Source organism: Cetorhinus maximus, chromosome 12 (assembly GCF_964194155.1).
Source record: "Cetorhinus maximus chromosome 12, sCetMax3.hap1.1, whole genome shotgun sequence".
Lineage (NCBI taxonomy): Eukaryota > Metazoa > Chordata > Chondrichthyes > Lamniformes > Cetorhinidae > Cetorhinus > Cetorhinus maximus.
The window spans coordinates 48927568-48954718 of NC_135890.1; the positions used below are offsets into that span (position 1 = coordinate 48927568).

Below are 27151 nucleotides of genomic sequence, written 5' to 3' on the forward strand. Positions count from 1 at the left end.
AATAGGTAATGAGTTAGCAGTTTGGGTTTTGACATATAGAGGAATTCCAGTTTATTAGTCAGACTTGAAACAAACTGCAGATTGAAAGTTGGCAGAGACTCCTCATGACTTGGACCAACTTTAATTATTTCAAGTAAACTTCACTGAAAATTGGAAAATAGGCATAGATACCAACCATCAGCATGTTGGGGCCAGGTCAGTAAATCTTGTTTGTTAACTCAAATAAAGATCAGTGCAGCTGGGACCACTCCCCCGAGTCTGGTACTGAACTGATCGATAGGAGCCACTTTCCTGGCTGCTGTCCTCACCAGCTCCAGAACTGACGGCCAGGATTGGTACCTCTGTATGAAAATAACAGTTCTCACATATGGATGCAGAGGCCACAATCCTGGCAACAAGCAGCTAGGGGCCTGGCCCACTGCGTTACCCACTGGACTTGCATATGGTGGGTGGACTGGAAATGGATTGCAGTGAAAAGGGAAGAGGGAGAATAGGTGGCAGTGGAAGAGGAAGCAGTGTAAGGAGAAAAGAACAAATGAAGTGGGAAGAGAATGAGGCTGATGCTTGGAACAGCATTTTGGGGGTCCATTTTAGTTTGCAAGGAAGAAAAATGTTAACATGAACTTGGGGGTGAAGCAAGTCTCTCAGTTTGAAGGGGTGGGGTGGAAGAAAAGTGCCACCTTAATTTGGTTAATGGGTTGGGAGGGGGGAGAAGAGTGCAAATCCCATTGAGGAGAACTGGAGATGAGAGTGGCTCTGTGAAATGGTGAGGAGTTGAGTGGGCTCCAGAGTCTTTGTGAACGGGGTCCAGAGGGATTAGACTGCCTTCATAAACTGAAACAGCGGAGGTTGGATGTAACAGAGTAACTACCTGTTCTCACATGTTCAGGCTATTCCTCAGTTATCAACTTTTTGAGGGCCATGTCAGCCTCTTTGAACTGGTCTTTAAAGTTGAAAAATGCAAATATGTTACCAGTTGTTTACCTCAGGAACTTCTTTTGGGCCTTTGTTATTTTTAATAGGTGATTAATGGATGGCTAGAAAAACAATGATGATTCTACGTATCTGAAATTTAAACGTGAAAATATTAAAGAAGTTAGACTTTTTCCTCTTTTTCCCAAAGCAGGAACCTTAATTGTAATTGAAATGAAAGACATTGGAAAAATGGATATAAATCATTAATTTTGGTGAAGTGTTGAAATCTCAGGAGACACTAGCTTAAAAAGATTAGGATACCTGGAGTAAGAACAGAAAGTTAAATGGACCACTTTTGTTCAAAGGATAATAAAGGAGCCAATTTGTTACAATGCTGATAACCATGAGATGTATTAAAGCTGACAGAATAACCAGATTCAAGAAACAATCAGCCAAATATTTGGAGAGAAAAGGGATTGAGGGGTATGGTGAGAGTGCAGCTAGACAGGGGTGACAGCAGTCACGATAAGTGTAAACATTGAATCTGAATCGAGTTGCCTTGAAATTAAAGCCAAGACACCGAGCTCAGTTCAGACCTGTTTGAAGGTGTTTGCACCCCTGAATAACTGGGTAGCATGCACAGCTCTGAAGGTAAAATGTGCAGTGCTTTGTTTTTTCTCAATGCATGGCTGATACTTTTGTCCTGGGCATGCCTGTGACTGCATTGCTGGTATAAGTTAGAGCAGTAATAATGAGTGGTTTTTTTTCACCCATTCGTCCCTAAACTGCTTTCTCTCCTTTCCCCAGTTAGACCTTCCAGTTAGATGAGTGCAATGCCACAGAACTCTTGACAGTGCTGCTGCAAAACAGCAGCCAATAGGAGGTGTACAAGAGCAGCCTGGGTTTGCCTCCACCATTGTCCCCTCTTCACCATGAAGGAGCACTTCACAGTCATTTAGAAATTCCTCCCCCCCCATCACTGGTGCCATTTAAGAGGGGTGATTGCTATTTGACCTCTGAAATTCGGGGGATGGGCTTAGCTGGTGTGAAGGAATGTTTATCCAGCTTCATGACAAATACCAGAATCAAATTGTCCAAGTCTGTTGTTTCAGCAAGTGTAAGAGTACTCTAATCTATTTCTGTTTTGTGACTCACTCTTTGTTCACAGAGCCAGCTTCCCCGAAGTCACTCTTCGCTGTTAACAAGACTCAAACATCTGTGACGCTCCTGTGGGTAGAGGAAGGGGTCATTGATCATTACCAGGTCACCTGCAAACAGGTTGGAACAAGAGATGAAGGAAAGGTTGGTTGGCTGCTCTTCACTTTCATACCCATGAGCTCAAAGTCTGGTTCCACCACTTGGGTCACAGGGTTAAATGCAGGCAGATGTGGCTGGATTCATGGGATCAGTTAGGTGAGCTGCATTCGAGGTCAACTGTCAAGGTTAATCTGTACCCTGAGTGCAGGGGGATTCCTGTGTTTAATATCATCATAGCTGATTGTGGACTTATTTTGATGCCTTCACATAGTTAGGCACATGGACCCAGTTGTCCTTCAGAAAGACAGCTGACAATTGTCCTGTATTCTGAGGTAGTTATCAAAAAAGAAACATCTAAAAATTAAAGCTTATCTTAATCTAGTTGAATATAATTATTGGCCACGAAGACGTTCAGCTACCTACTGCTTCTAACTTTACCCTTTTTTTGCTCTAATGGTTGTCCTGAGTCGATGATCCATTGCCATCAATATGCCAGCCAGTGAAAGCAATCTTTCATTGTTTACCCTCTCAAAACCTTCTATAATTTTGAAAAACTCTATTTGGACCTCCCCAACTTTATCTGCTTTGTGCTTGGTTTCATGGAACTGCACTTGTTAATGGGAATCTCCATACAGGGAAGAGTGAGTTTTTTTTAGTGAGTCCCTTCTGATCAACCCAGTATCTGTCGTTCAGTAGACCTGAAGCAGAATGGTCTTCCACAGGATCATGAACATTAATCTGAAATGAGCACAGGTCTCATCCCCTGTTAAACACTGACCATGTTTTCATTGATCTTTTGTCTTTGATTAGTGAAGTAGCACAGCATATATGGCTAGAGTGTTAGAACTGCAATATCGCCTCAAATCTGCTGAAGCCTCACAAGTCATCGGGATCCTTTGCTGGGAACTCAAATCTCAGAAATCTGAAAGTGCGAGGCATCATGAGCATAATTTTTGCCCCACCAAGATACAAACCCATTCTGCCCTTCCATTGGTTTCTAGCCTCTCTCCAGCTGAAACATAGGGAATGGGTGGATGAGTTGTTTGACTTCTGTCAGTACTGCTCTCAAGCAGTTATGGCGCTGTGTGAGACTTTCTGACTTCCTCTCCACTCTGGGAGTATACAGCCAAGTTCTGGAGTCAGCAGTCTGGAGAATAATGAGTTAAAAAAGAATTTTGCAGCGCTGTGCTTTCCTGGTATGATTTTTCAAAAAGTTTCTTTTTTTAGGCAAACACTAATAGCTTTCAGGATTTTAGCTTTGCTATTTCTTGTGATGTAATCTATTTAGAATGTTGAGTAAATACCTCTTTCTTCTTCTTTCATATCCTTATATAACTTTCCGCAATGTTGCAGTTTTGCTATCAAGATTGATGATGACAGCACAGTCAGCTTTGGGTGAGCAGCTAGAAAGAGAGTTCTTTGTTAAATATCCTAACGTAGTTAAGCCACTATGAATAGCCAGTTAGGGTGCCTGCCTGCAACATCTTGCAAGGAGCTATGGTAACAAGTAGGTAATGTTTATTTAATAATTATCTGTTTGTTCTGTATTGTAATTGAAAACCAGACAGCTCAATGTATGAAGGAAACATTACGAAATAAAATGTTACCAGCATAAACAGCAATTTGCCTTTGGGCAATGAGGCTGTTTGGTTGAATGAGTAAACCTAAGGTACCACAAGCCACAACTGCTTGGGGGATGTGTTTAAATTGCAGTCATTGGCAGCCCAGCTATAATATTATAAACTTGGACCTCACGCTCCTCATACTGCGGCTGACGATGGTAGTTTAGTGGCTGAGACTGGAATATCAACTCAGAGGTTAAGTTCAAATCCCTCCATGATAAATTAGGAGACTTGAATTTAATAAATATGGTCCTTTGTGGGCTGGTACTAATTGATTGTTGTAAAACCCTTATCTAATCTGCCTTGCATGTGACTCCAGTCCCAACTCTGTGGTTGACTCTCGATGTGTTGAGGGCAATTTGGGATGAGCTTGGCTAGTGTTTCCTTTGGCCCAAGGTTGAACTAATTTTTAAAAAAATCTTAAAACATTTTCCATCTATGTGTCAATCATTTTGTGTGAAAAATGTCCTCAATTCAGTCCTAATTTTTTATTTTACCAGGTTGAACCTATGACCCCTTGTCCTACTCTTGCAATTTAGTTTGAAGAAATATTCAGGATTTCCACTTTCCTTCCCATTTACTGTCTCACATACCCTAATCTGATCAGCTCACTCTTGACTTCTTTCAAGGCTGCAGTTTTCCTAATCATTCCTCATACCTCAACCCTGTGGCGTTAGGGAACAGCCACAAAGACGGCTTGAAGTAGTTCATGTAAGCATCAGTTTAAAGTCAACAATGAAACATCTGGGATGAGGTAGGGAGTTGATTGTTAATGTCCATTTATGTTTGGTGCAAAGTATTTTCAATCCTATTGACAAATGATCTAATTTCTGAATGAATTTAATTTATAACCCTTTGTTTTGGAAACTAAGCTGTCTCATTATCGGAATTTTTGATCCTTTTATAATCTGGGTTTCTTGCTTTGTTGAGGCTTCTCTGAACCTTTTCCCCAACCAGGAGATGGGTAGGTGACCAACTATTCCACTTCTACCCATGCCCTACCCTTACCATGGACAACTGGGTGAATGGCAGTGACCCAGGTGACTTTTTGGTTCATTTGTCTCCTATCCATCATGGTGAAGAGATTCGGTCTAACTGCACCTTCCCGAAAGCATAGACAAAACTTGGAACTTAGAATCATTGCACAAATGCACGTCCATGACATTATGCCAGTGTGACTGAAAGGAAGCAATAAAGTTCCACCATTGACTGTACATACATCTTTAACTCAAAAAAGTTTAAACAAAGTTAAACTAGCAATAAATGTTACTAAGCAGATGTGAAAAATTGCAAAATGTAACAATGAGACACGCTCAAATATATTTTATAATTGCACGAACGGTTGAAAGTTAGTCTCTGTGGGCAGGCTTTTCTGGCTTCGCCAAGGTCAGGAACGGGAAATACTGATACCAGCCAACGCAGGCAGTTACCCAACAATTTGCCAGTGCCAGCCATTTTGGAGAGGTGGGTTCAGTGCTGTATGAGGCAGGCAGCCAATTGGGTTCATTATAACCCTTGTCAATGATCATTAAAGGAGGCCCTACCATGGCGAGACCCACCACGGGGGATGCAGCAGGCAAGCCAAAAGCCCATTGACTATTGGCAGGACTGGAAGATCCCAGCAGACGGGTGGGGCTGGAAAATCCCAACCAGTATCTAAGCTTGACTTTTTCTTCTCTTCCTTTCAGAAAGAAGAGGCCACAGTTTACTCACCCATTGTTACACTCACCAATCTTGTGCCATCAACCTCCTACAACTGCAGCGTGACCAGTGTCAGTTATGAACGTTACAGTGCTCCAGTTTTCATCACCATCTCAACAACAGGTACTGTCGGTGTAAATGTGTGTTTTGGAACAACCTCTCAGATATAATAAGGTGGACATTAGGTTTTAGTTACAAATGTAGACGTTATTGGGCAACAGTAACTTGTTGAGATCCTGACTCCTAATTTAAAGCACATTCTCTGTGCTTTACAAACTCGCTTGTATTAGTTGGAGTGTTGTTATTTTTAGGACATCATCGAAGTTGACAGAGTATCCAAGGCAATTGTTTACACCAGCTAGTTAATGCATATGTGAACTGCAACATAGGCTAGCCTTAGGGATTTCTACATGAGGTGAGTTCCAGACCTAAATCAGTTTGCAAGGACTATAGCACAGTGCATTTCATGCAGTGTTCTGTGACAAGTGCTAGTATTTCATTAGCTTTTAGTCAATTCTGTTTAATGGTTTGAGACTGACCAGTGACACAGTAAGAGTCCAGATTTGGGTGTTAACTGGAAGAATTCCTCTGTCTACTTGTGGAAAATCATCCATCCCTCTGCAGAGATAGAGACAGGATAAATTAATACAAACATACAAATTAGGAGCAGGAGTAAGCCATTCAGCCCCTTGAGCCTGCTCCACCATTTGATAAGATCATGGCTGATCTGATTGTGGCTTTTGTGGCCTCAACTCCACTTTCCTGCCTGCCCCCGGGAACCTTTGACTCGCTTGTTAGTTAAGAATCTATCTAATCTGCCTTAAAGATATTCATTGACTCTGCCTCAACACTCTCTGGGAAAGATAGTTCCACAGAGTCATGACCCTCAGAGAAAAAATTTCTCCTCATCTCTGTCATAAGTGGGGGACTCCTTTATTTTTAAACTGTGTCCCATAGTTTTAGTCTCTTCCACAGTGGAAACATCTTTTCAGCATCCACCCTGTTATGTCCCCTCAGGATCTTATAAGGAAATTTGGACAGCTTGGGTCTGAATGCATTGGGGTTTAGAAGAATGAGAGGTGATCTTACTGAAACATAAGTTTAACCCCACCATCCCAGGAATCAGTCAGGTGAACCCTCTCTGAACTGCTTCTAATGCAATTATGTCCTTCCTTAAATAAGCAGACCAAAAGTGTACACAATACACTACATGTGAGCTCACCAATGCCCTGTACAACTGTAGCAAAACATCCCTACTTTTATATTCCATTCTTCTTCCAATAAATGCCAACCTTGCATGTACCTTCCTAATCGCTTGCTGTCCCTGCTACTAACTTCTTGTGATTCATGCACTAGGACATCCAGATCCCTCTGTACCTCACAGTTCTGCTATCTCGCTCCATTTAAATAATATGCTGCTCTTCTATTCTTCCTGCCAAAGTGGGCACGTTCACATTTTCCACATTATACCCCATCTGCCAAATTTTTGCCCACTCACTTAACTTACCTATATCCCTTTTCAGACTCCTAATGTCCTCTTCAGAAGTAACTTTCCTACCTTTTTGTGTGGCATCAGCAAATTCAGCAACCATACATTTGGTCCTTTCAAACAAGATATTGGCTGGGATTTTCCGTACCCGCTGGCTTCGGGTGTGTTCAATGATGTGAGGGGACAATATGGCGAGAAGGCCAAAAATCGGTTTCATGACGTTGTGAAACCAGTTAGCGATGATCCACTCAGCCCATCGATGGCGGATTGCGTTTCCCGCCATTGGACGTCAGGAGCCTCATTATAATATATCTGCATATCATTATAAGGCAAGCCCACAGGAATCGTCTCCCCTGCTGGATTGTCCGCCCATCACACCGACGTGTTTCACAACAGCATATAAAGGCCGTGCACTTGGCGGGCTGCACTTTGAGGGGAACTTGGAGGTGAGTACACAATAACAATGCGGAGCACTCGCCCAGGTCCCCTGTTGGACTTCAAAGTTGAGGCGCGTTGGGGGCTGGGGGCTGGGGGCTGGGGGCTGGGGGCTGGGGGCTGGGGGCAGGGGGCAGGGGGCAGGGGGCTGGGTGGTGGGTGGTGGGTGAAGTGGTGGGAGAGCACTGGCTCCCCTGCGGTTGAGGTGGGTGGGGCAGTCAAGGGCTGCCCTTGCAACTGAGGCCCCTGGGTGCACAAAGGGAGGAGCAGCACCCTCTGGAAAAAAGGGGCGGCTGGGGCTCCCGCACACACTGCCGAATAGCCACAGTGAGCTGTTGCTGGTTGGTGCCTAGCTAGACCCAGGGTCTATAGGCACTGCCTTACATTCCTGCAGATAACCGAGGACCAGTATTGCTGAAGACTGTACATGTCTAGGGAACTAGTCGGTCACATCTGCCAGCTACTACAGCATTTGGCACCACAGGGACATGGAGGGCATCCACTGCCAGTGGCCGTGAAAGTGACAGCGACGCTCAATTTCTATGCCAGTGGCTCCTTTCAGGGCTCCACAGGTGACCTCTCTGGGATATCACATTCCTCCACCCACAAGTGCATCCATGAGGTCACGGATGCCATCTTGTGTGCGGGGGCACACAACTTTGTGCATTTTGCCTGGGACCGGGACAGCCAGGATGCAAGGATGATTGGATTTGCCCAGATCTCGAGTTTCCCACAGGTGGCATCGATTGCACTCACCCAGATCTCCTTCGCAACATGTGGTCAACCATGTTAACCGCAAGGGATTCCAGTCGCTGAATGTGCAACTGGTGTGCAACCACTACAAATGCATCCTGCAGGTCTGCACACGGTTTCCAGGGAGTTTGCACGGCTTCTACATTCTCAGCCGGTCACAGATCCCTGAAGTCTTCCAGGGTCCACAGAGGCTGCAGGGTTGACTCCTCAGGGACAAGGGCTACCCTCAGAGGACATGGCTGTTGACACCTGTGCGGCGGCCTCAGACTGCAGCAGAGCAGAGGTATAACGAGGCTCATGCTGCAACTTGCAACTTGGCAGAGCAGACCATCGGGATGCTGAAAATTAGGTTCTGGTGCCTGGACCGGTCTGGTGGAGCCCTGCAATACAGTCCACGGAGGGTGTCACACATCGTCGTTGCCTGCTGCGCCCCTTACAATCTGGTGCTGTAACAGGAAGATGAGCTGGCTGAGGAGGAGTTGGAGGGCCTGGAGGTCTCCTCCGATGAGGAGGATGCCAACGGGGATGAGGGTGAGGAGGTCCTCTAAGGTGACGATGACGGGGATGAAGCCCTTACACTAGCTAGATGAGGCAGGCACACTCAGGAGGCCCTCATAACTGCTAGATTTGTGAAGGATGATGACGACATTCAGTGAGGAGACCCATAGATCCTCACATTGCACCTGTGAACGTTTGACTCCAGTCTGGTTTATAGTAATGTGCATAACCTTTGTGATAATGCTCCTGTCATCGAGATGGCCCTAATAGTCGCTCGATCGCAGGATGATGACGACATGCAGTGAGGACACTCCATAAATCTTCACATAGCCTCTGAGAATGTCTCACTCCTGTCTGTCTGAGGGCAGCTCGCTTGCACTCCGTGGCCAGGGTCATATCATAGAGACGTGGCCTTTAAACTTTAAAAGCATCTGATCCTTGGTCAGCCTTCAGCACATGAACCCTTCAGGAGAACAGTGCCACTGGTCACAGATGCTGAAGAGATGGGGGCCAGCCCCACCTTAAAGGTGCTGAGAGCGCACAGAGAGAATGATGGAACTCTGTGACACCTGCCCACAACTTGACAAGAACCATTCAGATGCAGGCATCAGTAATGTGTTCAGTGAGTGTGAGGCCAGGCCGTCACTTTGGTCTGAAGGCCGCACAAGGCACAGGGAAGAGGCCCTTGACTGAGGCACCTGCATTTATCTTGTGCAGAAAGATTTCACATCTGAGTCACAAGAACACTGCTCATCAGAACAAGGAACCACAGGCAGGGAGACATTCTTGGGAGTATATTGACAATGGGGAACAGTACGTACAAGTGATTATCACCCGTGCCATGTGCAACTAATTCTTCTTAACTTTCCTAACGCTGCCGCTACATCCATAGCGGAGGTAGAGAGAGCCTGCTGACTAATACGCCCTATCTGTGATGACCTTGGTGGGCGTCCACTGGAGGGCCGAGACTTGGAAGGCCCCAGCCTGCTTTCAGGGTCCTGCTGTGTGGCAGTGGCACCCTCCTCGGCCTGTGGAGCTGGGGCTGCTGGGATCACAGTAAGAGGGGATTCAGATGGGCCGGACACTCCCAGAGTCACCTGGTTGGATGGCCCCGGAGTGTGCACCTGCTGATTCTCCTCCCTATGGGCACCTCGGGGCCTCTGGCTGACTCCTTGTGGAGAAGGGGAAACTGGAGTGAGATCAAGCTGCCCAGCACCCCTCTTGCATATACACTTGGAGGCAAACTATGGCATCAGCAATGGAGTTTAATCCGCGCAGCAGTGCAGGAGCGATGTCCAGGACCAAGGTCTCCATGGCGGCCGCCATCCTGCCATTGTTGACCTCAGTGCATTCACATGTTGGCGCTATCACCTCAGCCTGAAGGCAGTCTGTGCCTTGCAATTGTGCCTTGCAATCTGAGGAGTGCAGCGGACATCCCTTCCTGATGTTCCCGAACTTGCCTTTGCAGCTCCAGCAACTGTGACATGACCAAGTCCAGAGGCTGGCCTCCAGCATTTTCCCTATGACAGGTGTTAACCTAACTGGCCTGTAGTTTCCTGCCTTCTGTCTCCCTCCTATCTTGAATAGAGGAGTTACATTCACTATTTTCCAATCTGATGGGACCTTTGCAGAACCTAAGGAATTTTGGAAAGTTATAACCAGTGCATTTACTATCTCAGTAACCACTTCTTTTAAGATCCTAGCCTGAGGTCCATTAGGACCTGGGGACTTGTCAACTTTTAGTTCTAATAATTTTCTCAATACATTTTCCCTGGTGATTGGAATTGTTTTAAATTCCTCCCTCCCCTTTCACCTCTTGATTCACAATTATTCCTGGAATATCATTTGTATCCTCGACAGTGAAGACTGACACAAAATATATGTTCAATTCATCCACTATTTTCTTATTTTCCATGATTAATTCCCCAGACTCTTTCTCTCTAAAGGACCAATGCTCACTTTAGTGACTCATTTCCTTTTTAAATACTGTAGAAGCTCCTACTTCTGTTTATACATTTCATTTTTACATTTCATTTTTACATTTACATTTAGCTAGCTTTCCCTCGTACTCTAATTTTTCCCTCATTATTCTTTTAGTCATTCTTTGCTGTTTTTTATATTCTGTCCAATCTTCTGACCTGCCACTAATCTTCGTGGAATTGTACACTTTTTCTTTCAATTTTACACTATCTTTAACTTCCTAAAGATTTTTTTTCTCACTGGAATTTATCTTTGAGTGTTATGAAATACCTGCTTAAATGTCTGCCACTGCAACTGTACTGACCTATCCCTTAACCTAATTTTGCAGTTCACTTTAGCCAGCTCTTGTCTTCATACCCTCATTATTGTCCTTATTTTCATTTAAAACATTAGTCTTAGACTCATTCTTCTCTCCCTCAATCTGAATGTGAACTTCAAATTCAAAATTCAAATTCAATGGGCAACAAGGTGGCAGATGGAGTATAATGTGGGGAAGGGTGAGGTTTTTCATTCGTTAGTAAGAACAGAAAAGCAGGACATCATTCAGAAGGTGTGAAACATGTAAATGTTGATGTTCAGGGAGACTTTATTGTACTCATGCAAGAAACATAGGGCAGAAATTTGCGCTGAGCGGGTGGACATGCGCTCGACCTGCTCGAGCATAAAATGACACATGATGATGTTGGCCGAGTGTCCCCACATCATCGCGCGCTCACGTGATATTTCAGTCGGCAGGCGCATATGGGAGTCGGCAGCACACCCGCCGACATTTCACAGGCCTGTTAAGGCCATTAAAGTTCTAATTAAATGAAATTTTTCACTGCCCGTCCAACCCTACAGTTGGCAGACAGACGAAAAGGCCAAGCGGTCTTTGGATTTTTTAGGAAACCTCATCCACAGGCTGGATGAGGTTTCCAACAGCAATTAAAAATGTAATTAAAAATTTTTATATTCATTCATAATATGTCCCTGCTCATGTGAAAGGGTCACATGAGGGGGCATGTTTTTAACATTGCTAACTTTTTTATTTTTAACGTTATAAATCTTCAACTCCCTGAGGCAGCTCCGTTAATTGGCCAGCCAACGTGAAATCGATATCGGGGCCTGATTGCGGGCAGCGGTCAGCTTCATGACCACTCCCTGGCCCACCCGCCTGCTGCACCCGCCCGACAAGGTAAAAATCCTGGCCGTAGAAAGTTAGCATGCAGGTACAACAAGCAATTAGGGAGACAAATGACATGTTGGCCTTCACTGCAAAGGGATTAGAGTGAGAATAAGCAAGTCTTGCTACAGTTGTACATGCTTTGGTAAGACCACACCTGGAATACTGTGTGCAGTTTTGGTCTCCTCTTTAAGGAAGGACATACTTACATCGGAGGATGGATTATCAGATTGGTTCCTGGGATGAGAGGGCTGTTCTATGATGAGAGGCTGAGCAAACTGGGTCTTTCTATTTGGAGTTTAGAAAAATAAGAGGTGACCTCATTGAAACATACAAAATTCTGAAGGAGTTTGACAAGGTAGGCACTGAGATTGTTTCCCTGGCTAGGGAATCAGGAAAATGGGGGCACAATTTCAGGATAAAGGGTTGACCATTTAGGTCTGGGATGAGGAGAAATTTCTTCACTCAAAGGGTTGTGAATCTTCAGAATTTTCTACCCATGAGGGTTGTGGATGTGCCATCGCTGAATGTATTTAAGTCTGAGATCAACAGATTTTTGGTGTCTGAGAGTAAAGGATGTTGGAGAGTGGGCAGGAAAGTGGACTTGAGGCAGAAAATCAGACGTGATCGTATTGAATGGTGGAGCAGGCTTGATGGGCCCTATGGTCTAGTCCTGCTCCAATTCCTTATGCCCTAATAAATAGGGGCAGATGATGGCGTAGTGGTAATGTTAGTAATCCAGAAGCCCAGGCTAATGTCCTGGGGACATGGGTTCAAATCCTGATGGAATTTAAGTTCAATTAATAAAATTTTGAATTGAAAGCTAGTCTCAGTAATGGTGACTGTGAAACTATTACTGATTATTGTAAAAACTCATCTGGTTTAGTAATGTCCTTTAGGGAAGGAAATCTGCTGTCCTTATCTGACCTGGCCTACATGTGACTCCAGACCCACAGCAAAGTGATTGACTCTGAGATGGCCTAGAAAGCTGGTTAGTTGAAGGGCAATTAGGGATGGGCAACATATGCTGGCCTTGCCGGTGACATCCACATCCCCGAAAGAATAACTAAATAAAAAAAGATTGCTGAGTTTCCTTTATTCCCCTTAAGTTACTACGGTGTTAGATGAGGGGCAAGGCCTTTCCCCAAACAGAGCAAGGTAAAATCAAAAGATATATCAGCCAGACCATACTTCACTTGCTGACAGCTGCTTCAAGAGTAGAATGGGCAGGGCCTGAGAACAGGCTCTGATGTTGTACAATTGTGCAGTACGCAAAGGGACAGAAATAAACCAAATGTAATTTAAAAGATTAAAGTTGTTTTAAGGAACGTGCTAGGCCTCATCTCTTGAGAAGAGGAACTGTAGCCAGACTCGGGTATTTACTGAAAACTCATTTAGTTACACTATGTACAATATGCGCAAGGTGGGTTACTGAGTACGCACATCTCCTTTAAGAGATGCCAGTCTACTCGCACATGACTAACTGATGTCAGTGATACATCATCATCTACATCATACATTAGCATATCCATTTTGTTAACCCTTTATACAACAAAAGTGAGGAGCTATTTTTCTTTATTTTAATGGAAGGTGATCCACTTGAGTGTGAAACGGATAGAGAAAACCGTGACAGAAACTCAGATGAAGGCCAGCCACCATGTTCTTAGTGCTAGGAAATAAATGCCATCCTTGGGAGGAAGGACATTGTACCTTGTTCTTTCAACACCATGCACAATTGAAGTGTTTTGATACTCATTCATTGAATATATTGGCAACAAACCTGAAAGCATTTTCCAAACACCATTTTCATCAAACTTGGAGCAGATTATCCAGCTTTTACAACAATCAGTGATTGTTTCATGGTCACCATTACTGAGACTAGCTTTCAATTCCAGATTTAGTAATTGAATTTAAATTCCACCAGGAATTGAACTGTATCCCCAGGCCATTAGCCTGGGCCTCTGGATTACTAGTCCAGTGACATTTGCCACTGCACCACCATCTGCCCCTATTTATTAGGGCATAAGAAATAGGAGCAGGAGTGGACCGTGCGGCGCATCACTGCTCCACCGTTCAATACAATCATGGCAGATCTTCTGCATCAATTCCACTTTCCTGTCCACCCTCCATGTCCCTTGATTCTCTGAGACCAAAAATCTGTCTATCTCAGACTTAAGTGCATTCAGTAACAGAAGGAGATCCTGATTCTTTCTTTTAAATATCTAGTTACAGAAGTGAATTCGAACATGGTGGTGATCTCTGCCCTTGCGATCCTGAGTATCCTGCTTATAGGACTGCTACTGATCACACTCTTTGTTCTGAGACGGAAGCACTTGCAACATGCCAGGTACAGGGTAACTTGCTCTACGCACTCTCACATACATCGAGTTATTCAAAACGGAGGTCAAGTATAAATAATCATATCAATATCTTACAGGAATTGTGGAGCAGGAATATTTGTCAATTTTGCCACTTTGGAGAGGGACGGAAAGTTGCCATTTAACTGGTACGTGCAAAGTGGAATGGAGAGGTAAATGACTGGGTTGGCAAGGTGAAGGTCTTTTTGAAGTACTGAAAATCAGTTTTATTTCTGTGCAAGCTTTTCATCTGAGATCATGCTTGAGAAACGGGAGTCATCATGTCCATCATAACAGAGTACTCATTATCAAATATTCAGATGCAGACAAAGATACAAGTAGCAAGGAAGTAGGAAATAAACTCACAAAATGTAACTGAAATCTGCAGGAGGTTTCAATGGGCAGCTTGCAGTTTCAGTAGGAGATTTCAAAAGCACTTCCACTCAAATTAATTTAGTCACACTCAGAATCTTGCTTGGCATTCCAATACTGGTTGTCTCCGTTCAGGTTTCAGTCAACACCTTTGGAAAATCAGTGAACAGGTTCTGGAAGTAATGCAAGGTTGAATGCTGTATAATTACTGTATAGGATCTGTGAATGTTTTACTTCCTAAATATGATTTTGCATCCATATTAACCATCGTAACGCCATTTAAGCACATGGTTTTCAATACTTGCTCTTTTTGTGATTTTTTTTTTCTGAGTTGCGATAATGTAGCCGAATTAAAATCTTTACAACTCTTGGAAGAAGTAACAGAGAAATGTGACACTGAGATTACCCTTTTTAGGCATGGAGGCGCAGGGCATGACTGAAGTACTAAATGAGCACTTTGCACCTGTCTTTACCAAGGAAGAAGATGCTGCCAAAGTCAAAACAAAAGAGGAGGTAGTTGAGGTAATTAGGAAGGCACAAAAACACAGTACCTTGAAACTGATGTCCTGCATGATGCCGGTATTTGCAGGTCCCCTCCCTCCCTCCCACCCCCACCAACCCTACCCACCTCCTCCCTGTCTTCAGGGAGGGCTCCAAAGACTCAGCCCATGGAGCCCAATACTGGGTACAATATTCCAAGCGTGGCCGCACCAAAACCCAATACAATTGTAGCAAGACTTCCTTGTTCTTAAACTCCAATTCCCTTGCAATAAAGGCCAATATGACATTAGCCTTCGGGGGTGGGGGGCGGGGTGGGTAACAAGGTTAGCATGAATAGAGGATTGCTTAGCTAAAAGGAAGCAGAGGGAAGGGGTAAGCAGGTTGGCAATCTGTTACTAGTTTGAATGAAATGAATCTCCTTTGGAGCTTGTTGAAGGGAAAGGGTAGGATATATAAATAGGCAGACAGGTCAGTTTCAGAACAGTTGAAGGCAGACAGGTAAACAGTGATGGAACCAGTCATAGCTGCCCCAGGGCATCACTCCAGCCCTATAAGAGGGTCAGCCAAGCAAAGGAAGAACTGGGCATTTGCTGAGTAGGTGCCCTTGGTGCTGCACAAGTGGCAGGGAGAATGGGCACTCAGGATAACTGGGAATCATTCCACAAGAGACTGTGGCTCTCCAGGCAGATGATCATGGAGATCTGTGACCTCATCCCTGAAGACCTCACAGCAGTAGTCACCATGCCAAGTCACTGGCTGTCAAAGTCACGGTGACCTCAAACCTCTTTGCTTTTGACTTCTTTCAAGGATCATCTCATTGGTGACTCAAAAATAGCTTCACACCACAGCATCTCAATCGTCACCGCCGCCCTATTTTCCAGAGCTGGACAGCACAATCACTTAACGACAGACAAAGGGCATTGGCTCTCACCTCCATCACTGGATTCCACCAGATGCAGGGCATATTCACTTGCACCCATGTGATTATCAAGGCACCTGGTTACCAGCAAGTGAGAGCCATTAACAGGAAGGGTTTCCATTTCCTCAACATCCAGCTGGTCTGCCATCACAACAAGAGCTTGACCATGTGTGCGCTCACTTTCCTGGCAGTTGCTGTGAGTCCTTCATCCTCTGCCAGTCCAGGCTGCCTCAGATTTTCACTCAACTCCCTTTGAATGTGGATGGATCTGAGGGGACAGGGATAAACCCTTGAAGAGATGGCTACTGACCCCTCCAATGGAGCCCTACATGCAGGCATGGAGGTAATATAGCCAATGCCACCTGATCAGCAGGACAACCACTGAGCAGGCCGTTGGGCTTCTGAAGATGTGACTCCAGTGCCTGGACCGGTTGGATGCTGCCCTCCAATACCCTCCTGCAAGGGTCCCAGTCATTGTGGCTTTCTGCTGTGCTCTCCATAACATGGTCCACCAGAGATGTGTGGATCCTGAGGATACTGAGGCCCTGAAAGGAGGCAGCTCATCAGGGTAGGAACAGGGTAAGAGGGGAGGAGGAATTGGAAACAGAGAGCACTCTGAACAGACAGGTGCCCTTGTTGTGTGTTGATGCGGCCTCTTCCTGCCACCCTCCTCCCCCTCACACCCTCCAGCATTAGATTCAAGTTGCATTGATGAAGCAAGGGGCTGCCCTGCCCCGAGTGCCAGGCCTCCAGTTCCCCTGTGACACCTCGCTTCCCTCTGGTGAAGTGGAAGGCTTTGGGACAAAATCAGCAGACCCCGCCCTCAGGTATCTAAATGAGCCTCACACTTCATCTGACCCACCTCTGTTCCTACCTCCACTGGGTCTAATGGACAGGAAATCGGTCTCTATGCCACTTGATGGCTCTTCCCCCATGAAAACCTGAACTTTAATCAGTTCACCACTGGAGGTGACCCAAAATAAAACCTGCCCCCATTTCCCATCTCCACGGTGAAAATTCAGCCCCATATTTCAGAAAGGATATATTTGTACTGGAGATGGTACAACAATGATTCATTAGATTGGTCCTGGGATGAGAGGTTTGCTCTATGTCCTAGGAAGCATTGTGAACTGTGACGAGGGTAGTGATAGACTTCATGAAGACATAGGGCAGAATTTTGCCCTTGGCAGGCGGGCTCAGCGGGGATGGGTAGGGGCGATCGGAAAGCCAGCCACCGCCTGTGATCGGGGCTGGAAGTTAATTTCACGCTTCAGTGAAGACAATTAAGGCCCGCCCAGCGTGAAACGCAAGCGGCAGTGCTGCCTGTGCGGGCGGGGGGAGGAGGGCGAGCGACCGAGCATGAGCTTTCATATGCACAAGTGAACGCTTCATAATCTCCCTGAGGCACAGAGCTGCCTCAGGGAGATGAAGCGTTATTAAAAAAAGAAAATAAAAATATAATAAAAGATGCCCCCTCATGTGACTTGATCACATGAACAGGGGCATGTTATTAATTCAATTGTAAAACTTTTATTTGATTTTTATTTGCTTTTGGAAACCTCATCCCACCCGTGGATGAGGTTTCCAAAAAAGTGCAAAGGCCGCTTGGCCTTTTCACCTGCCCACCAACCGTAAGGCTGGACGGGCAGTGAAAAATTTAGGTTAATCGATTATTTAATGGCCTTAACAGGCCTTTTAATTGTCGGCGGGCACGCTGCTGACTCCAGCGCGCACCCGCCAGCTGAACTATTGCGCCACTGCGCATTGACGTTGGCACACTCAGCTGACGTCAACATGCGTCATTTCACGCTCGAGCGAGTTGGACATGCACCCACCCGCCGAGTGAAAATTTCTGCCCATAAGTTGGTGGAATAGGCAGATATGTGGCAGATAAAATTTAATGGAGAGAAGTGTGAAGTGATACATTTTGGTAGGAAGAAAGAGGAGAGGCAATATTAAATAAAGGGCACAATTCCAAAGGGAGCAGAGGAATCTGGGGGTATATGTGCACAAATCATTGAAGGTGGCAGGACAGGTTGAGAAAGTGGTTAAAAAGACATATGAGATCCTGGGCTTTATAAATAGCGTTATAGAGTACAAAAGCAAGGAAGTTGTGATGAGCCTTTCCCAAACACTAGTTCAGCCTCAACTGGAGGTCCGTGACCATTCCTGAGCACCATGCTTTAGGAAGTATGTGAAGGCATTAAAGGGGGTGCAGAAAAGATTCACGAGAATAGTTCCATGGATGAGGGGCTTAAGTTACGTGGTTAGATTGATGGAGCTGCGGTAGTTCTCCTTAGAAATGAGAAGATTGAGAAGAAATGTGATAGAAGCATTCAAATCATGAGGATTCTAGACAGAGTAGATAGGGAGAAACTGTTCCCAGTAGCGGGAAAGGTTGAAAACCAGACGACACTGATCTAATGTGATTGGCAAAATTGCCAATGGCGGCAAGAGGAAAACTTTTTTTTTTGCAGAGTGTGATTAGGGTCTGGAATTCACTGCCTGAGAATGTGGTGGAGGAAGATTCAACTGTAGCTTTCAAAAGGGAATTGTTTAATTGACAGAAGAGAAAAAATTTATTAGGGCTACAGAGAAAGAGCGGGGGTGTGGGTAAATTACTTTTTCAGAGAACCAGCAAGGGCACAACAGGCCAAATGGCGGCCTCCTGCACTGTAACCATTCTGTGATTCTGTGACAGAACAATTGTGTGTAGGTTATGCCAGGAGGCTGGTCTTCTCTCACTCATTGCATCACTGTCAGGTTGAATTTCTCAGTTATAAGGCCCAGTTTTTGTATCTGTTTTAACAGTTGTTATAAACGTCCAAGCCATCCAATTCCCCATGGGCACCGGCACAGATTCAAAGACGATGCAGCCAGTGTTGATGAAATCTGTGCTTTGGTGAAAGGATGGGGAATTCTGCTTTTCATTTTTATTAAGAAAGTATTTTTGCGCAATAGTAATTAATGAATTAAGCACTGGAGGAGGAAGAATAAAGAAAGGGAGGTCTAACCATCTTCTTTAACCTAGACCTGCTGGATTTAATTTCTACATACACTTGCTAATCCCATATATACACCATAGCACTTAACATTCACTTCCTGAGTGCATCTTATTTACTTCCTGTCGCACTTTAGTTATCCCTGCTGTCCTGCTCACCACATGGAATGCCCTGGGATCTGCTAGGATCTGTTTATTTGTCTGTTCTGCACAGGTAGCAGCACTGAGTGAATCAAAAGACCTTCCTTATTGATTGGCCACTTAACCTTCATGCATATTATACTGTTGTTACAATAAGAACAAGGTATAAAATTCAGTTGTCGCTTTAAAGAGCACTATCTCCATTTTGATACGAATGGAAAGTGCTGGAAAAACTCAGCAGGCCTGACAGCACCTGTGGATAGAGAAACCGAGTTAACGTTTCAAGTCCGTATGACCCTGCTGAGTTTTTCCTACATTTTCTGTTTTTATTTCAGGTTTCCAGCATCAGCAGTATTTTGTTTTTTTTTAATATGAATGGAGTTCAGCCAGCCAAGGTAGCACTCAGTCTGTGTGTTTAGATCGTGGGGAAAAAAACATTTATTTGTTTACCCTCTCCTAAGGGCCAATTGCCGGGTTAGATTCCATGAATTGCTCTTTCTAGTAAACGGGTCTGTACATTGTAAAACTAAAAGGCAGAGATGAACCACACCACCCTCACCCCCATCCATGGTTAGAAAATTCTATTTAGGAAGCTGACCCAGAGGAAAATCTGGCTTTAGGTCTCGAGGGGGGAAAAAATCAACACAATGCAAGGATCAGGAACAAGAGGACATTGATTTCAAGTGATTTGCAAAAGAAGCAACAACAACATGAGGGAAAACTTTTTCAGGCAGCGAACGTCTAGGATCGGGTATGCACTGAAAATGCAGTGGAGGCAGATTTAATCGAGGCTTTCAAAAGAGAATGGGATGATTACCTGAAGAGAAAAGTAGTTGTAAGGCTATGAGGAAAAGGCAGGGAGTGGGGCTAGATGAGTTGCTCTTGCAGAGAGCTGGCACAGATGCAAAGGGCTGAATGGCCTCCTTTTGTGCTGTAACCATGCTATGATCTTAGACAGGATTTTCAGAGCTGGCTTTTCCCTTGCAGCTTCTGGTAGCGCTGGCAATACAGAAGCAGATATAAATAGAGAAGGCCGAATTTTCAGGCCCCTTTGAGGTCAGAATTGAACATGGTGGCGGGGGGGAAGGGAACGAAAAAACCAGCACCAGCCAATCTGTCAGTTTTGGGACACCGGTCTTGGTGACGGCCATTTTGGGGGCGGTGAGTTCGGGGCCTGGGAAGGCCGACCACTCAGATGAGGAAATTAGGCTTATTAAGAGCCTTGCTAGTGGTAAATTTAGGAGGCTGACTGGGATTTTCCAGTTGGCCTTCTCATTCCCAATGCAACGGGGTCAGATCAACAGCCTGGAGGCAGGTATCCATCAGCAGGCCGGGGGGGAGTTACTTACCTTGCACTGCGGTCGGGTGCTCCTCTGAAGCTGGAAGGCCTCCAATTGGCCCACTTCGAGAGCCCACCAGCTAGCATTAATTGACAGGAAACCCATCTCCATACCAGTCAAAGCTTAAGCACGTGAAAATCTTAATTTTAATCATCTTCCCACTTGAGGCGGGTTTCTGACTTGGAACAAACCCAGCTCCCATTTCCTGCCTCCTTGGTGAAAATTCAACCCAAAATGTCTGTAACAATAAGTCTTCAGCACAATTATAAATCAATCTGAGTTCTTCCCAGTGGTAATCCAGACTCCAGAGTAGTGGATGCGATGTTTAATAGGGAGCAGGTCAAATGTTGCGGCAAGAAATGAAAACAATAATTTGGCAGGTAATGATTTTAATTTTGTGTTTGCACGTTTGAATGAAACTATTAATCACATTAACTTTGTGCATTACTCTCTGTATTTCTCATTGTAACGCTATCTGAGCTGTGCAGCATGTCCATGTTACTGCAGAATCTCTATATACCGTACCTAACTAAGTCTTGCTTCATGTGTATGTTAATCACGGGCAACTTCCTCTTTTATTAATCAAACAGACTCTTTGTCTATATGTGTCTGTGTTGCATTTTCTCAGGCGTAGAAGTATTTTTGCTGTTCTTGCACTGCTCCCATCATGCCTTTGGACTGACTATCTTTTGGCCTTTGGTATTAACCCTTGGTAAGTTTATTTTAAAAGTCTTCTTGCCTAATACCTGCTGAGAAATGTTAAAACTGAAAGCCTCTCACCCAGATATTCTCGCACATCTGTACTGCAAGAAGCTACTGGCTACAAAATATAGGATAGTACAAAAAGATATTCGTATTACTTTGCACAAGACGTGCGCATGTTTGTTCCGTCAGTGTGTGAGGGGCACGAGATGAGTTTTAAGTTTGTCAAGAGAGAATTAACTTGCAAAAACAGCTTGCATTTTATCTTGCCTTTAATGTAGAGAAAAAAAATGAATGTGAAGTCAAAAGAGGAGGTCACCAAAAGTTTGCTTAGAAGACATTGTGTTTAAGGAGGGTCTTAAAGCAGGAGAGGGACACAGAGAGATTTAGGGAATGAATTCCGGAGTGTAAGGCTGAGATGGCTGATGGCATAGCTACCAACAGTGGGCTGAAGTGCAAGAGACACACGAGGCCAGAATTGAGCAACACAGAGCTCGGCTAGGGTTGTCTGGCTTGTGGAATTTACAGAAATAGGACAGGGTGAGGCCACAATGGGATTGAAATACAAGGATGCAAATTTTCAATTAATTAATTGGGGAACCAAGGAGCCAATGTAGGCCAGCAAGGTCAGGGTGATGGGTGAACAGGACAAGATGCAGGCAATGGAGTTAGGTTCCACACTTAGTACTTTTAGCAATAATTAATGATGTGGGTAAGGACAGCTTATCAGCAGTAGTAGAATTCTAGTCACTTCCTGTGATTAATTCCTAAACTCAAGCTCTTTAAAATTAGCAACTGTACGTGCCTGGGAAGTGAGATAAGTGATGATATGCCAACTCATTGGATATTTCTGTATGGTTGAAAAATTAGCAATAGAGTTTGACAAATTTTATATCGACTGTGCCATTTAGTTATCCTATTAAGATTGCAGCACAATAACCAATTCCCTCTTCCAAAATATTGTATTAGGTACTTTATTTTATTATGATACATTATGAGGCAGTCTATTGCACTTTACCATCAGTAAGCAGGATCAGTGATCTCTCGGCTGGATCATGTAAGGAAGCAGAAAGTGGAAGTGAAATGGTAAACCGGAGAACATATGAAACCTTGGTTGTTTTTCAGTTGAAATAGACCTGAGGGGGGCCCATGTTCATGTGGAGACAGAAAAGCAGGTGGTGAAAGATGTAGAAAATAGGAAAGAAAATGGAAACGTGGAGTAGACATATAGCTGCTGAATTCAACTCTGTGGCGCTCATAAATTTCAGGATCGTTATGGATGAAGAAGGTCATTGGCCTATTTTAGCTCATCCATCCAGAGACGCTTAGACAACCCACTTCTGACTGCAGTTATCTATCAGTTTGCCCAATTTGCCTCATAACTGGAAATGTCCTCCAGACAACAACCTGTCAAGTTCCCTTTAAAGGAGCTGCCGGTAGTTTATTTGGGACCATGACTGTCTGCGGAAAGAAATATATCCTGGCACCTTACCCATTTTTTTTAATTTTGTACACATGTTCCATAGTCCTACCATTGACATCCATCCCCTCCAACCAAACCAACCTGACCGAATCCAATTGCTTCATCATTTTAAAAACTTCTGTTACATTGTCTCCTTGCCTTTATTTCACTAAAGTAAACAGCCCAAACATTTGAAACCTACCTAATAACAAAGAGTGCTTAGGCTAAATATCATTTTGGTTGTAGCCCTCTGCTTGTTTTTTAGGATCTGTGTTCTTCATAATAAAGCTGAGCACAGTGCTCCAGCTGTGGGTATATTGTGTCTGCAGAGTGCATTATCTACAGGATATATGGCAGCAAATTGCCATGGCTTCATCCGCAACATCTGTCAATCATGTGACTTCTGCCATCTAAAAGGACAAAGGCAGCAGCTGCATGAGAAGACCATGACCTCCAAGCCACACCCCATCCCGACTTGGATACATATTGTCATTCCTTCATTGGTGCTGGGTCCAAATCTTGGAACTCCCTATCCAAAAGCTTTTGTGGGAACACCTTCACCACATGGACTGCAGCAGTTCAAGAAGGCAGCTGAACACCACCACCTCCACCTCAAGGACAACTAGGGATGGACAATAAATGGCATTGCCAGTTGAAGAATGACCAACTGAAATCTGATTCTCATAGTCAATTTTCTACTCCAGCCCTTACTGTACAATCTAAAATCCTATCTGCTTTCCCTATAGCCAGCTCACACAACTTTCACCTTTAATGGGTAATCAACAGTTATCCTCAGGTCTCTGATTAGTTCATTAGTAACTGATTTGCATACATTATAACATACATTAGTAATTAATGCACCTACCATTATAAGATATATTAATAACTAGTGTCACTGCATTAAAAGATAAATGAATAACTTATGCAGATACATTGAATGAGTAACTAAAGTGTCTACATTGCAAGATTTATTAATGCTGCTACATTAGTATTTAATGCTACATTATAAAATAACTAAAGTACCTTGTAAGCACATTTGTAGATTTAATTGAGGTGTATTAAATTATGAGAGAGTTCTAGATGGAGTGGATAGGAGCAACCTATTTCCCATAGCAGAGAGGTCAATAACTAGAGGGCATAGATTTAATGTAATTGGTAGGAGGATTAGAGGGGAATTGATGAGAAAATGTTTCACCCTGAGGGTGGAAGAGGTCTGGAACACACTGCCTGAAAGGAAAGTAGAGGTAGAAACCCTCATCGCATTCAAAAGTGTACTTGGAAATGTACTTGAAATGCCGTAACCTACAAGGCTACAGAACAAGAGCTGGAGGGTGGGATTGGGTTGGATGGCTGATTTCAGCCAGCACAGACACGATGGGCTGAATGGCCTCCTGTGTTGTAAATTTGCTATGTTTCTACGTTCACGACTAACTTTTGCGTCTACATTATAAGGTATTCGACATTTAATGCCGCTACATTATAAGATACTCTGATAATTAATTATAAGATTATATACAAGAACCATTAAGATATATCAGTAAGTAATCTGCCTACATATGATACATTAATAACATGCTTATGCTACAACATACCTACATTTAAAGATGCAGTAGTAATGGAAGTAGCTACATCTTAAAACATAAAGCAGATAATGTACCTATATTATAAAATGCAATAATAATCAATGCTACTAACATGATAATATAGATTAGTATATACATTAACTCACATGCATGCGTAATGAATGTGCTGATATTATAAGACTGAATAACTAACCTACATATAGTTTGTTAGATATAATACCGCGACATTAAGATGCATTAGTGACATGTGCAGTATAAGATGCATTAGTCTTCTTATACAATGAGTAATATTCCCCGCTGTGAATGGTGTTTTTATCCTTGTGTTTGCCTCTATGTCCAACCATCCTGTAAGCATATCCTTTTCATTGTGTAATCACATTTCCTCCATTTTATTGCAAGTTTATCAATATTTTGTGTCATTTACTACTGACTTGCATGGATTCTGTCCACGACTCTGTAAATCCTTTGAGACTCTTCCTTTACTGGAGTGGGCCATCTGCTTATCAAATACCAGGTTAGTAACATGAAAGTGGCTCAGGAGAGAAGGGGTTAAAAAGTCTTATTTTTACCGCAAGTTATTTTGGAGTGTGGTGGTTGCTTGCAGTCTTTTGGCGCAATGTCTTCCCAAATTTAATTCAAGTGTGTTGTGTGTTACATTGAGGAAGTTTCATCAGTTTCTATCTTTACTCATGAAATTTATGCAATCTTTTTAATCACTTGTTCTTCTTTACTTACAGGAATAAATATGCACTGAAGAAGAGGAAACTAGCCAAGTATGTTTAGTACTCTTGTAATGAACTTAAACTGATGGAAAATGGTTTTATTCTAAGTGTTGTACATTAATGTGTCAATACTATTAGAAGAATAGCTGTCCCATACGTTTCTGCGAATCAAGCTTGCTTCTTTGCACTGCTGCAACACAGGAATGGGAGAGTAGACCCTTTGTTAGTTCTGTAGCTGCAAGATGTTTCAGGTGCAGAAAGATACCCCACTGCTCTATGTAGATGCTTGCAGTTCATTGTTACAACCATTATGCCTAAGAGGGAAGTGGTGAAGGGATAACCCCTTCCTAAAGCACTAAAAGTGGGGGTTCCCACAATACATAGACTGCAGCGGCTCACCACCACCTTCTCAAGGGCAGTTAGGGATGGGCAATAAATGCTGATCTAGCCAGCAATGCACACATTCCATGAACAAATAAATTTTTAAAAAAACAAACTCTCATCATGTCCCTAAAACGAGGAAAAACCTCAGACCTGATCTCCTGGCAGCAGATTTCTACATACAGTGTTTTGCACCCCAATTATGCCGAGGCACAGATCCTCCATGGGATGCACCAGTCTTTCTCAGAGTCTCTGGTTAAACCCAAGACCAGTCTCTGTACGAACTGAATCAAAGTGTTAATCTGAGATTATGACCTGCAACCTGGTACGGAGATTGCTCTCCCGACCACCCCCCATCCCCTTAAAGAATAATAATCACTCCAGTCAATCTTGCAGGGTTCAGGTAAGTTTTCTTCCAGTGTCGATACATTTCAGAAATTCTCATAGGATAATTGCACAATAGTGCAGCTGAAGCTTTGTTTTTGTTCATTTATCACTATTTTAAGGTCCATCTGCAACCAGCCACCCATTTTGAAAGTAAGAGGACAGCAAGCAGCCTGGCTGCTGCAAGGCCTCTCGCAATGTACTGCACAAAGGATGTGGTTGCCAGTATGTAAGTGTGAGTCACTGCAATGACTCATCTTTGGGTTTTACCTACCCCCAACTCATGAGAAACCTCTTTCAATGAGTGCCATAAGTGAAGCTGGAAAGTCATTGTGGAGCCAGCTGCTGGCCCCGAGTCTTTCCTCATATCCGAAGGCTGTGCTACCCAGCCCTGAGGGGTGTCATAGTTTAAAATGTTCTTGAATTTATTGCGCTACTTCCATTTTAACGGCTTCCCCTAAGTCAGCATTGAATGGTAACACTGAGCATAGCTGATAAGTCAGTGAAATATTTATTGAGAGACCACAGACAGCTGTGGTTATTTTCATCTGGTCAGAAGACAAGAAACCAGTCCAAGCAATATTTCTTACTTAAGCTGCTCCTTGCTCAGCACTGTGGAATATTGATTCTATTTTTCCAATTATTAACCCTTACCCTGTCAAAGCCTGAAGAATGGTTTGTGATCCTGCTCCTCGGTGTTTGCTTATATGACTTTAGGAGATGCGTGTAGACCAACAAAGTTGATAACATGGCCACTTTTTATAGTTATTTCCTTCCTGTTGCAATGTGTTGTTGCCTGTACTGTATGCTTCCTAGAATTGCACAACTGAAATTGATTTTCACCGTGACTGACCAGCATGAGCCATGCATTAACAGCCTGCCGCCCAGATTTTAAATGGCTAGAAATAATTTAGTACAACCCATCGCTGTGAGATGTCAAATAATAAGCAGTTCATGAAAAGGGTCATGCTGTTAGTTTAATTATTAATCAGCATACTAACTGGCTCAGGGAATGTAGCCAGTCAGACTGGGTATGGTATATCTCGAGTTGGTGTGGTAGTGTGAAATGGCTGTTAGCGAATTGGCAGCCAGTTTTAGATCTCCCATTTAAACAAAAATCAGAAAAGGTATAAAACAGACTAACCCATTTTATACTATTGCACAAAGTCATGTTCTACCCAGCAACTGTCATTTGCTTGCTTCTGGCTGCAGCGCTTTCACTGAAATATAGAATGTTGCGAACGTTAAATACCACGTTATTGTTTTACAACTTTGTACAATAACGTACTTGGAGATTTGATGTAACCAGTGACTAAGGGGCAACGAGACTGGTCCCTGGGGCAGAATTTTCAGTTTGACTTGCAGGGAGCGGGCCCCGCACGTCCGTGCGTAAAATGACACGTGATGACGTCGTGCAAGCGTCCTGATGTCACCACGCACCATCGCGATATTTCGGTGGGTGGGCGCGCGATGA

At 43.8% G+C, this 27151-nt stretch overlaps 1 protein-coding gene across 1 annotated transcript in view; it reads left to right on the forward strand.

The window, feature by feature from the left end:
* Positions 1–27151, forward strand: part of ptpro (protein tyrosine phosphatase receptor type O) — a 171719-nt gene that overhangs the window by 113689 nt on the left and 30879 nt on the right. The window contains exons 13-18 of the mRNA XM_078553559.1: positions 2084–2217; positions 5483–5618; positions 14039–14159; positions 14250–14318; positions 21072–21155; positions 24928–24963. Coding sequence (XP_078409685.1) covers positions 2084–2217; positions 5483–5618; positions 14039–14159; positions 14250–14318; positions 21072–21155; positions 24928–24963 — 580 coding nt within the window. The remainder of the gene's footprint in view (positions 1–2083; positions 2218–5482; positions 5619–14038; positions 14160–14249; positions 14319–21071; positions 21156–24927; positions 24964–27151) is intronic.